The 14,121-nt window shown below is 41.5% G+C and overlaps 1 protein-coding gene across 7 annotated transcripts in view; it reads right to left on the bottom strand.

Moving 5' to 3' along the window:
• Positions 1-1,539: 1,539 nt before the first annotated feature.
• LOC141018075 (MAM domain-containing glycosylphosphatidylinositol anchor protein 2-like) overlaps positions 1,540-14,121 on the bottom strand; it is a 253,791-nt gene continuing 241,209 nt past the window's right edge. For all 7 annotated transcript variants that reach the window (XM_073492947.1, XM_073492948.1, XM_073492953.1 and 4 more), the window contains 3 exons: positions 6,050-6,180; positions 5,390-5,486; positions 1,540-2,878 (listed from right to left, as the gene is read on the bottom strand). In XM_073492947.1, the coding sequence (XP_073349048.1) occupies positions 2,790-2,878; positions 5,390-5,486; positions 6,050-6,180 (317 nt within the window). In that variant the 3' untranslated portion in view covers positions 1,540-2,789. The remainder of the gene's footprint in view (positions 2,879-5,389; positions 5,487-6,049; positions 6,181-14,121) is intronic.

Here is a 14,121-nt window from a genome sequence, read left to right as displayed (position 1 = left end):
AAAAAACCCAATATGTTTTAGTAAAACATTACATCTAGTAAGACTGTAAGAAAATAACTCCACCCCAGAACTCCATTTACATTCATTGTGATCTGGGCCTTATGGAAGTAAAACCACAGAAATGAAAGAAAAAATAAAACAAACAACAGAAATGGAAAAGCAGATAATAGCTGTGATCATGTCTCTGTAACATACAGACCATAATGATATTGTAAGGATGCCCTGAAATGCTCATCATTTTGCTCTGTTTTGCTTAGCATATTTATCTTCTTTACATGTTTCTTACACACTTTATTGTACACAGCTTTATGTTCACACATGTACATGACCCACTCAGACCAACCCAGGCTTTCACTGAAAGAGAGGCTACATATGCTGAACAACCACAACACCAAACTGAACTCCCCTTTTAAACCCCAGACTGCATTCGTCAAAGACGTCATGAATACTCCTGACTGGGTTTCTCTTCGTGTTCTTTAGTGTTCTGGTTGCACTATAAATATGAATGTCACGGGTAAAAAATGATCAGCTTGCTGTTAAACATGGACTTGAGTGTTTTTGAAAAAAGCCAGTGGGAGTAGGTCACATATGTGCAGAGAAATATAAAATGGATTCTATATGTTGAGACCTTTAAACTGTATGTTGTGCTTCCTGTACTCCAACATAAAACATTTATCATAAACCTTTGAATAGAGCTTCTTTAACATTTACAAGTTATACAGTTACCAAATTGGTTTACTTCTTATGCTTCCATCAGCTTTGATACTTAAGCAATGCAAAGGGAGACAACAAGAAGAGAAAGGAAGTTAAGTCATCTTCAACGGAAAAAATAAGAAACAAGACACAAGTCCTCAAAACATTTTGTCATAACCAACAATGAACGGAATTTTTCATTTTCTTATTTTCTCTTTTTTACAATACATTTTTTAAAAACCCCGCTGGTTAAGGTTATGGTCTCAGGTAGATCTTCCACAGTCAATCTTCACAGTTTGTGTAAAAGCAGAGAAACATTCTCGCTAGAGTAATAAAATATCATGACTATTATTATGGTCATTATTATCTTTTATTCTCGTATTGTTCCATATAAATGGTGGAGGATGGGGCCGAGGCGGATCACCCTAATGAAGAGCCTGCAGTCCCGAAGTTCCTACTCTCCTCCCTGTACAACGCAATGTTTTATTCAGCAGTTGTTCTTTTTCTTTTGTTAAAAAATGCTCGCCCGCAGGGAAGGAGAATTGTGGGAAGAGAGAGTGGGGTATATTCATTCGGCGAAGTGTCTTTATCCTCCCGTATGATCTTAAACTGTCTTTCATCAAAAAAGATCCAGAGCCTCACTTTTTTCCCGCTGTTTTGATCCAAACTGTTTCCAAACCTGGTCTGCCGGCGCTGCCCTCACATTGAACTACGCACGTGGGCATAGGCATAGGCTTAGGCGCATGCACACACACAAACACACACGCACACACACACACACACACACACACAGTCGCGCGCGCACACACACACACACACACACACACACACACACACACACACACACACACACACACACACACACACACACACACACACACACACACACACACACACACACACACACACAGACAGACAGACAGACAAACACACACACAGACAACGGTCCCATCAGGAGTTAAATCCGGGTGTAGCACAACCCCCATTCTCCCTCTGAACACGCATGCCCTCCCATCAGCACTTGTGGGGCAAAAGAAACATGTAGAAAATAGCCCATCAGAGGAAACATGAACGGAGATGTGTCCGATGTTGATTAACACCCAGGCTCACGATTCGGTTTGTAATCTGAAGGCACTTTGTTTCATGGCAGAAAGTAAAGTGGCTTCTGTTCCACAGGCAGGACCGCTGACTGAATCTTCGAGTCGGGCCCTCACTACCTGTTTCTTCCTCTCCCTCCACTCTTCCTCCCCTAAACGTGCCTCCTCTCTGCTCCATTTCCACCTCCCCCTTCTCATTTCAGCTCCTAGGCTCCAACTTCTCCTCTCCCCTCCAGTCCAAGCTGTCTACACCTTCGCTGTTTCTTCTGCAAATTTTTTTTTTTTTGTTCTGCCACCATACCATCGGTTGGCCACTTGGACTCGTGAGCACAGTGTTAAAAAGATACATAGGCAGCTACAGGGGAGTAAGCAGACAGAACTAAATGTTGCCAGAGTCCATGTTTTTCTACAGTACAGCACCAAGCAGATAAAGAAATGCCAGGGTGTGACGTGAGGCTGGGCTAGAGTGAAAAACAAGTGTCAGTGATTGGCATCTGGTGCAAGAAGATGAAGATAAAGATACACAGAGAAAGGTCTGATTCCATGTATTTGTAAGCAGGGAAATGTTATTTCCTCTTCAAAAAGTCAGCAGTGTCTATATTCCGCCGCCTTCCAAAGATATTTTCATAACTTCATAAAATTGTTCTTGTGCTTTACAAACTGTCCTCCCTCGACGCTTGTGAACTCTTTCGCCAAAGTCCAGGCTTTTTCATCGCCCACCTGCCTTTGTGCTCGTAAAGATGTCCCGAGTCCTGCACCGAGGGATGTTTTCTGTAAAAGAGGTCTCTTTAAAAAATTAGCGCATCTTCTTTATTACTTTTTGTGTAACGTTTTTAATCACTATTTTTCTCTCTCTCTCATGGATTTCGGTCCCTCCGTGGTCCGTCAGGGGTCCCCTGCTGCTTTCAGGATGCATGAATCTTTGGTGACTGGATGCCGAGGGTATAGTTCACAGACGGTGGGTCTGAATATTCGCCTCTGAGATGACAGAGAGAAGGGTCACCTCTGACCTTCCAGGAGGGTCATCACCATGGTGATGCATAGCAGCCATATATGGGAGGATGTGGACGGAGCCGTGGCGCTGAGATCTACATCGGAAGAAGTATGAGAGACAGAAAATGTAAGTAGCTGTTGGTTTTACATACTCCAATGAATGAAACACAACATACAGGTACACAAAAAGAGAACAAACTGTAATGAGCTTAGCATAAAAACTGAAAACAGGTGCAACAGCTAGCCTGGCTCTGTCCACAGATACAAAAACTGTAGTGTGAAGATGTCAGCTGTGATTTTACTCTTGGGTTTTGTGCTGGATTACTTCTGCACAGTAACTCCCTGGAGTCTCGACTGGTTGCCTGTCAACCTTATGCTCCAGAAAGTCACCGCTCCCAACCAAGACATAGTTGTTCACAAACCCTCTTTAAATCATTTGTGTTTTCTTACACTTTATGTACAAATCAAACAAACAAGATATAAATGCTTAATTAGTGAGCTTTAGGGGTGTTGGCAGGCAGGTTTTGTTACCTTTGGACTGATCCAGGCTGACTGTTTCCAACTGTTTTTAGTCTTAAAGCTAAGCTAGGCTAAATACCTCCTGGCTCCAGTGTCATACTGTACAGAGCAGGGGTGTCATGATTCTCCAAACCTTCTATTAGATTTGTCTTTTGATTTTAAAGCCATTATTCAATTTGATTTTCATTTTCAACATTTTTTTATTGGTTTTATGCGTTGACCACTGTAATATTCATTTTCAATCTATTCTTTACAAAGAAAGGCTACATGGTATCAAGTGTGATACAACCACCATATTTCTGTTTTACTGTAGCACACTTAGAGAATTAAGTAGCACATCATTCATTTTGAATGTAATAAGTCAGACATAATGGAACATAATGTTCACACAAAAACAAAGCCAAGAATCACTAGATGGCAGAAGGGTACTGTGACTGTCTGGTGTTGTACGACATGTTTCTGCATTTTAGGTAGTGTGTCCTCTCAGGGTTGCCGTAAGGCTGCTGTAAGGTGGGTGGGGGGTGGATGGGGGAATAGCAGATCCTGCTTATGATTTCAAAGCCAATTCTGACCCATTTTCAATCTAAAATCTAAATCGTGGCACCCCTATCACTGAGAGGCATGGCATTGCATTAGATTACTGTAACACACTTTTTAAGGACTTCCTAGAAAGAAAGTCGATAAGCTCCAACTCATTCTGCAAGACACAAAACACTTCACTAGTTTCCTGTACAGTAGACTAGACCTTTATTTCAGTCATTTTGCCATAAAATCATTTGTAAACACAGCTGTTACTAATGACATTGATGAAGGTTCCGCTCTATTTAGGTACAGAGCCTTAATTAATGTGATTAGTAACACCTGTGTTTACCTACTATTTTGTGCCAAAATGGCTGCCGTGGAAAAAGGCTTATTCATTTCAAGGTATCACTGTTTATTTACAAGACCCGAAATGTTACGGCTCCAAAATATATCTCTGATCTCTCAGATCATCATGCGTGCGTCTCCTGAATGCACCTCGAGTTAAAACTGAATCAGGTGAAGGTGCATGTGGTCACCATGGTGCTGTTGTCTGGAACAAAGTGCCCGATGACCTGAGATCTGCTGCAACCGTATCTTCTTTTAAAAGCAGTCGTAAAAACGTTGCTTTTCTCTCAGGCTTAGTGTGAGTCTGTGTAATCCATGTGTGAGTAGGAGCAGGACAGGAGTTACAAAAAACACTATTTTATGTGTGTCTGTGCGTTGTATGTGTGGTTGAAAGATTATTTTATTTATTTGGAGGATTTTCAAATGTGTTTTTTGTCTCATTTGTTTCATGTTTTCGGTGTTTTACTGTAAAGCACATCGAGTTAACCTGTGTATGAAATGCGCTACACAAAAAAAGAGAGAGCGGTTGATTGGATTATTACTTTTTCCTCCTGCCTCACAAAGTCATGCAGGACTCTTCATGTGGGATTGAATTGATTATTCTTGACATCGCTCTGTCCTCAGCATGGACTCCTGTGACACTAAAATGAATTAGTGTTGTTGCTTTGAATCATAATGGATCCAAATGATTAATAATCTTGCAGTGATGACACATCTTGCAGACAAAGATCTCTGATTTTGATTCTCCTTCTCCTTTTAGATGCTTTAATTTTCTACAATGACATGAAAATGAAAATAGATTACCTTGATTCATCTATGGCATGTTTTAAAGGGATGTCTAAGTATAAGAAGCTTGTGGAAATAATGTTCCTCCAACCACAAACAGCAGAAATAATCAAATAAACAGCATTTGTCTGCCTGCCAATGTCACCTCGTCAATTGCAGGCCATTTTCTGTGTCCTGTTTTATGTTTTTACCTTCTGTTTGTTCCTGCAGCGCAATTATAGTGCTCCACTCAGCCAGCATAGCTATCATTCATGTGATTACAACACTGTTGCTACGGCAACTGGGTTTTTCCCCCCACGAGATGGTAGTTGAATGCTGGCAACTGTCTAAGATTAGATCCCCTCTCTTAAATCTCAGCGTTGTCGGGGAGAGGTGTAGCAAGAGCCCGGAGCTCAGATAAGAGGGACACGGGAGGGGTATGCGGTGCTACTCACTGGGCGGTGGGTCTCGACACTCTCCTTCCTCCAGCGTGACATCATCGATGGCGATGTCTCCCTCGATGCCTGGTCCTCTGATACCTTCGAGTACCACCTGCAGAGAGGAAAAGCAAGCGTGTCTTTTAAATATTCAGCCTTGATAGAGCTGAAAAACAAGAAAATTAGCAGCTTTGCGAGATAAAATCTCAAAGTAAGCACACAGCATAATTTTGCTAAATTGGCCCTCATGAAAAATATCAGCAGGTGGCAGGTGTTTGTTTCAGTTTTTAAAGTCACAAATTTAAAGATTTGTGAATGCTTGTGGTTAGAGTGGGAACACACAAAAAAAAACAACGGAAGTGCAGCTGAAGCTATAATTACTTTCCACAACTGCAGCCATAAAAATGATGGAGAATATTGCAGCTCTATATTCGCCACTCACACAGATTAGGCCTCCTGATGGCAAAGCGTGAGTGATATTGCTTTCTCAACAGCAAACACTGTCTATGGATCCCGTCCACTCCTCTGCTTAATATCGAGGCTTGTGGAGTGCTACATCAATATGCAGCCCCCAAGGAAACTAATACTTCACCATACAAACACAGTCAGAGAGAGAAAATAGAGGGCAACAAGGGGAACGCCGCTGCGTATTGGATTGATTAAGTTTCTTGCTCTCACCTGGAAGGATGCTGTCGGGTGGATGCTTACTTTGGCCTGCTTCCAGCGTTCACCTTGGTTACCGCTTAGCGACCACACGGGGCCCTCCGAGGTTGTTTGGCCCTTCTGCTTAAGGAAGGCGTTTAGCGTTCCTGCAAGAGGGAGAGAGACACATAGAGGTCAGCGCACAGACTAACACACAAACATGATTAAAATAAATGTATAAAAATTTGTACTGTCAGTGGTTTACAAGCTCCAGGCAGTGAAGCCATAGCCGAGCACAGATTGTATGCTACTGAAAACAACGTTAATAGGTAAAAAAAAGCTGAACAACAATTAGGTAATTGTACATGGCACTACATTGTAGGCTATTTTATGTCCTCAACAACAATATCCTCATATTTCACTTAAAGTAGGTCATCAGTACTCAAACTAACCAGTTTGTCAGCCCCACCTCTAAACATTCAGCAGTGCATGTAATCTGTGTGAGAAGTGCGGCAGAGAGATCTGTCTGAATTTTATTTATTTGATAAGTAACCCCAAAGAAATACAAACCGAAAAAAAGTTTGTTTACTTTTGTTTTGTTTTCGTCTGTGCACGCCCACGCCATCACCTGTGCGCTCTCCTGCCTCTCTCTCTCGCTCGTTATCTGACTCATATCAAGGTTTATTTGTTTTCAGAGAATAAAAAGAGACGCATCAGGATAAGAGAATAGAAAAACAGACTCTGGAGCAAATAAAGAGAAAAGGTTGAGAGCCCCTGATCTCACCAATCCATCCAGTTTATGAGTGATGACAGAATAATTTAGAAGAGAAAAATGACATTTTCATATTCCAAAAGGAAAAAACCAGCTTGAATCGGAAATACAAAATCTCTCAGTTCATACGTCTTGAGTGTCGAACCTAATCATTTTAATCAAGAACATTGCCTTAGGGAAGAACTCAGTGGCTTTAGCAGATTATAGAAAAGATCGTGACAAAAGAGTGGTCCCAAAAAAACCTTGCAGCGACACCAAGACAGACTCTTACGCTAAAATATAGATGCATGCCATTACTGGGAAAAAATTAACAAATCCTCAAAAAAGAAGAAAATCAGAGGTCTTATTCTATATTCATTAAAGATCCTATATCATATAAGGGCACGCAGATTTCACATTAAACTAATTCACCAGTGGTTTAAAATGTATTAACCCTCACAGGTCCTACTGGTGAATTAGTTATGAGCCAGACATTAGAATATGGAACATATTCTGAGTTAGAAAGACTTAAAGAAGTATTTCAAAAAGGGCTGTGGTAGTATCTCTTCCTCAAAAGGTAGAAAACCTACATCAACCAAAACGTACTGGGCCGCACCGGACCAATAAACACTCCCGCTGATGGGTGACAAGTTGCAAGTTGGGTGGTGCTTAGTTTAGGCTCGTCGTCCATATTGAAACTGAAAACAGCACGACAGTCAGCTGGTAACAAACAATGTCGTGTGTAGCGGCCATATGTTGAAAAATCAAAATCAAACTTTAAATCAAAGGGGACACTGCTGACCTTGTAATGTACACAGACAAAAGAATCGTCCATTCAAAGTTCCTTCGGTTTTCATGGTTTATTTTCCAAAAAAAGCAAGCAAGCAACAAAGAATAAAGAAATCACAGTCATCCCACAGTAAAAATAACATAGGTCCACCCATCAAGGAGCTATACTGTGCCTACCTTTCCACCTATATGACTGAAAGTACTCACAGTGTCACGCAAATTCCCAAACAAACACAAAAACAAAACAAATACTAGCTGTGCAAACTCAATTTCTTCAGCCTTTTCGAATTCCAGTTTGATCAGCATTGCCTAGTTTACTCAAGTTGAGTGGTTTGATTTGTTGTGATGCCCTTGGAGGGAGGAGAGAGAGGGGCGGTTCTCTCTCTTGATCAGTATAAACTCTTTGTATCTGGGTACAGGCATACAATAATGCGAAAGTACAATCTGTAGTCGCAAGAGTGGTTTACCATTGTTCAGCTGCATAAACTACCAACACTGTAGTGATACGAAGCTGTGAAGTTCCAGTTTAATCAAGAGTTATGTGGACACTATTAACAGTTGTAGTTTTGCATTTTGTCACATAAGAATAGGATGTATTTATTAAGTGTTATTAAGGGAGAAAGACTATACTCGTGGCGCACCATATAAAGTTTTTTTTCCAGATTGTAATGCATGTACGACAACTTCCTTAGTTCCTATCATCGAGCAAGTACGAGGTCATTGAGGGAAAACTCCTACTTCCTACTTCCTACTCCAACTTTACAGCCTGGTAGTTGTAGAATTAATAAGCACTTTATAATTACTAATAAAGAGCCAATTTGCTACTTCTATGCATGCTAATAAGAAACTAGTTAATGGTTAATGCATACCCTGATCTTAACTGTTGTACACACAATACACAGGCACCCGTAGTGGGGGGACAACAATGAAACTAGATCTTGACTCATGAGCTTAATATTCATCTCCGTCTCCTCACATTTCAAATTTATGTATTCCTCTGCATTCGAAGCAGAGCCGAGCCGTAGCAAAGGTTAAACTCAGGTCATGTGAATTGATACATTTATTAAACTGGGGTTGTGCAAGTGATGATAAATTATTCTCTAGCTTCCTATTAATCCAAATTAATTATCTCTAATGGGCAATGTGTGATGAGAATTTTCGGTAGGTGTAAATACTTTCCCCCTGTGGAGAAGAGTTGCTCCTTATTTATCATCAGTTTCAAACTATTTCTGCTTCCTTCTACTACTGGACTTTCTGCAGAGGAGAAGACGTCACTGCTGAAACTGATGCTCCATGTGGAAATGCAATATCACAGATCCATTTCAGCTGAATTCATATATAACCCTCACAATAACATAGAAATACAGGCTGTTATTGAGATAGAATAGACTATCTACCAGGTCTGAATTGGAGACTCCCCTCAGTGGGACCTCTTGTCTGGCCCCTGGCTTTGATATAAAACTGTCAGATGATGACACCGAGTGCAACCACTTTACCCTCCTCTCCAAACACACCGATTGTGTTAGTTTTTCCTTCGCCACGCAGGAGAGAGAGCAGTATGTATCCGTCAGCAGCGGTCCAGCAGCAGGAGCGGCATCCAAAGGCCCAAATCAGGTTAGCATTGACACCATAGCGAGAGCACAGCAGGACCACCGCTCTGAAGTCAACTGAATTTCACACGTATGGAGAGCGGCGCCTTTGCGTTGACACAAACAGGAGAAACAACAACAGCAGCGACTACGGCTGCAACCTCCGTCTTTAGGAGCCTCTTCGCCTCAGCCAGGTGCCTCATTACCTTTAAGTCCCCTTTTGAACAAACTGTGAGGAAATGAGAGAAAGCTGTACTGTACGTCCCTGTCTATATTCTCTCATCAGCAGCGTATACACTTTCCCCGACGACAGCACAATCTCCAGTGAGAGATGAGCTCTTGTACAGAACATGACCCGCGGTTTCATCTCCCATTGAAGTGTTTAGGATGTAGGAGGATTCTTGCTGAGCTGGCTGGCTTACGTTTTCTTTGAACTCATCGCGATGTAGGTGGTTATGTCAGTGTCATCACATCTTGAGCAAAGGCGTATGCTGTATATTCTTTGGAGTACCTTTTCTTTTTTTTTTTCTTTTTTCTTTTTTTTTTCAAGAAATACCTGTGGCAGACACTTGAGAAATTTAAAAAGATCTGAGAAGAGAAGGATGCGAGTGGTGAAAAGTGAGAAATAGCTCCTGGAAATGTTTCAATTATGTAGTGAGGACAAGAGAGAGGGGGTAGAGAGGTGCAGTACCACCCTCCTTGCTAATGAAAGGATGGCTCCCTTGCTTCTCAGAAGGTCAGGCTTAAAACAGACTTGCTTGGAGTGGTTTGCTGGAGACTTAATCCTATAAACAAATGCGACACGGACTCCAAAGGCAAACTTTGATGTGCGCTTCAGTAATTAACTGTGACCTTGTCTCAGGTATCCCCCCGCTAGCTAACTACGGAGGAGTTTCTTTGAGCCTGTGCCACTATTGGCATCAGAGTGTAGGCGAAACTCCTTATCGACTGATTCTGGCCTACAGCGCTGCCATGCCGCGACTGTGACTCACCTCAGCAGCACAGTCCCAAAAAGCATCAAACTCGCAGGATTTTCAAGACGGAGCTGTGCCACGTCTCCTGGCTTTATGACTCACTGCTCCAAACAACGAAAAAGCCTTCAAATAAACAAAACCACAAAGTTCTCTGCCATAAGGGAACATGTACAATAAACGTAAACATGCACTATTTGGACCATTTGTCAGAAGCATTCACCTCTCTGGGTTGGAAAATACCAAAACCAACATTCCTGAGCTCAGGGGCGAATTTCTCTTGCAGCCGCAGAGGCAGAATACTAAATGGAGCGTAGCTATGGAGGATCTGAGCTGGGTTTCAAGTCCTTGACATTTAGCCCATTCATCATAACACGCCACAGTCTGGGCATGGGCTTCACCACAGACGGGGAGGGCAGGGAAGAGAGGGTCTGGCTGGCGATCAATTTGAGCAAATTGGAAATGTCACGGCCTACTCAACCTCGGCAGGGAGCCGGAGGAGCTCTCATCTCCCCGCTGAGTCGCCCCCCGACACCTCTATCCTTATATTCTCTCCACCTCCCTCGCCTCCACCTCTCCAGATGTTTGCTCCGGCCCCCCCACCTGGATACTTCCTGCTTGGCCTTTCCACTCAGGGCAGCTAAAAAGTAGCCTGGATAATTGCCAGACTCTGTGTTGTCAAGTCAATGTTAAACGTAAAGGGTCAGTTATAAATATAAAATTATGACAAAAGTTTCAGTGTGTGGGATTTTATTTTTAGCAGGTTTGCCTGCATTTAAAAAACCTGCATATTCATGTTAAAAAAATTGTAAAAATGGTATTATTAGAGATATTTGCTTTTCTCTTGTCTGCCACTTCCAAAACACAATGAAGGTAGATATAATGTTGTTTGTAGCGAAAATGTACATTTATATTCACATTTTCCAGAAACAATGTTCTGTTTACTCATAATAGTCCGCTCAAAGTATTCATAGTGGCTTTTGGGGATTAAACAGAATAACCAGGAGAGCTCACCAGCTGGACGTCAGTGGTCAGATGTGTTGAAAAAACAGATGTGATGTGAAATAAAAAGGCTCCTTTACAAAGTAAAAAAACAAACATCCAACACTTATTTCTCTAGTTTACCTCCAACTGAGGTAATTACATATATTGCGATGCTGATTCAAGTCATTCAAAAAACTTCAAAGGCAAATACAAAAGTTGGGATGGAATAAGATTCAGAAAAGAAAACATAGCTGATTAAAAAAATAAAAGCCAGCGGGCTAAAAAAAAAAAAAGAGAGAGAAAGAAGAAGAGAGAAAGCTGAGTGAGGTTGCAGTTGGAGCAGCAGGTCCAGCAGCAGCGCTGAGCCGAGCAGGTGGAGGGTGGAGATGGTGCTGATGCCACCGATGTCTCACTAGAATACCGAGGTAAATGCTGCCAAATGCTCGCTGTAAACATCTAATCAAAAGAGAGACGAGTGCAGTCGCCAGCCTGTCGTGATTTCACAGTTTACTGAATGTCGAGTGCAAGTCAAATGAGCACAAACCCGACAATCCCCGTCCCTCCCGTTTATTCACTATCGCTGCTCTCTTTCTATCTTTACTTTGTTTTGTTATTTTTGTATTCTTTTATTTGCTTCTTGTTGACTAAAATATATTTTTATTGAAGCCATATTTTTAGTTATCTGGATATTTTCGTGGTGAACTCTCTTTTTGTCAGGTGTCACTGTGTTCTTTTCTTTAGGCCTTGAAAACACATTTTCTCTATCGGCTTTTTATTAAGAGCGATGAGGTCCCACACGAACAAAAATAAGATGCCAAAGTTTGAACAGGGTCGGTTATGTTACATGAGAGATTTCTGTATTTTTTTTTGTTTCTTGCTTTGCTTCTATCGCCGGTTTGAAGTAGGCGGGCCACGGTTGAAAAAGGTGATGACATGTACTTTCATGCACAAATCAGGATTTAGCAATATTTAAATCAGAACCTAATGAAAGCTGGAAGGTTGTTTGGTCACTGTCAATCAAATCAGATCAAACGCAAAACACAGTCTTGATGAAGCAGACAAACTCTTGGTAAATAAAGCTTTAACTTTGATTGCTGCTCAGTTAGTCATAAATATTTAATGTTATTGAGGCTTTAAAGCCGCTTTGTGAAGCATTTGAACATTTCACACTTTGGCAGGTCTTATCTGTAAGATGCAAAAAGACTGACTGGGAGAAGGCAATGTAGTGCATGCCCATCACTGTGCGTGTCAGCCTCAAATGTCACACAAACTGTGCTACAAGGCCGCTGTGCTTATAATCTATGTCCACACTTTGCTTTCCACGTGAACGGACCACTGAGAATGGGCTCCAAGTGTGATTTCACAGACTTGGAGCCCAGACTCTTGATCATGGATGCCAGATTAGTGTTGCCAAAACTGTAGAGTCACTGGGCAAAGGTCAAAGGTGCTGGTCCATACTGCAAGACACCTTCAGTTTGCTAAGAGACGTGCCCATGGTGGATAAAAATGGGAGACATCTGGTGGTCTGGGCCTTAAACATACAATATGTTACATTGCTGCATTAAAATGTCTAAAAATGACAAGTTTGTTCAAGTAACGGTGTGTTTCAAACATTAACTTGTCCGTGAACATTTCTACCCGAGTCATGTCAGATAGATTTTCATTAGTAATGGTGGTTATTTAACAATGAAGCCAACAACTCCCATAATCCCACAGTAGTACTTCACAACGTCATCTTTTGATTTCATCGTTTTGACTGTTTTATCGGCCCAAAATATGATTTACTGACACACATTGGTGCTGGACAGATGACGACAGCAACGCAGCAACGCAGGAACAATCATGCATGACTGTAGAAGCCAGTAAGGGAGCTGCATTGGCTTTGGAGGCATTCAAGTGGCTTAAATTGGGCCCATTAATATCTGGAGATCGAAGTTACAGAGTTCCTAAACCGTTGGGTTTGATGAAATGTTGTTGTGGAAGATTTTTCAAGTGTCTCATATGATCCAAACACCAGTGGGCAGCTCTTTAAACAAGTGTAAACGACCACCAAGATGCATTGTTGTCCGGCCACTCAAACCACTTGTGGAGGTGGTCTAGGACGCATTTGACCACATGTATTTTGTCGTGTAAACACTAACACGTCCCCCGACAACAATGCATTAGTGCAGGACATGATGGTTGTTATGGTAACAGCACGCCAACTGACGTCATCTGTGAAACAACAAGAAGAAGCCACAACAATAGGCAGAATGGATTACTCGCTGAGTGATCTCCATTTGGTTGACTGTAATGCAAATTACGTGTTTTGGCTCTCTTACCTGCCACAGTAAGCAGCAAATGTTGGTGAACACACTGCCAGTTTCAGCGGATTAACTGCAGTATCCTTTAGAAGGGAGACTTTAAGAAATCGCGCAATTTCAAGAATTTTAAGAAACGAGCAAAGCAAAACAAATTCTCGATCATTTGTGCCTTTGTGTAAATTCAGCGTGAAATGCAATACATTAAGTTGTTTCTTTCTTTTTAAAAAGTCTGTTTGTCACGGCATCACTGTACCAGCCTGTCTGCTTCAACGTCGGAAGTGTGTGCCTTACCTGCCAACAGTTACTGTTGCAGCTGTTTTAATGGACTATTTCTACTGATTTCATCATTTACAATCAATTTATGAGAGAGAAATAATTTTGATGGCAAACATGGCAAATTTTACAGATACAGTTACTAATTTCTTCCCTGTTGCCTGTGGAGAAAGTCCCCAGACTCCTAAAAAAATGCTCAGTTGAGTTAGGAGAAACTTTGTCAACTTTGTGAACTGCGTCTCTGACAATTTCTTAATTATTTGGGCTTCCTTGTAAATTCGACATACGTAATACATGAAGTTATGTCCTTCCTTGTATCCAGTTGTCCCAGTGAGTCAGATCACCAGAGACAGATGTTAACGAGAGTTATGTAAACATATTCATTGACTTTTTTTTTTTCTTTTTCCAAAGAACCAGATTAAATAGGTTTGAACTACGGCAGAATCCC

This window comes from Pagrus major, chromosome 22 (assembly GCF_040436345.1).
Source record: "Pagrus major chromosome 22, Pma_NU_1.0".
NCBI classification, from domain to species: Eukaryota; Metazoa; Chordata; class Actinopteri; order Spariformes; family Sparidae; genus Pagrus; species Pagrus major.
This window is presented reverse-complemented; position numbering and strand designations above follow the sequence as displayed.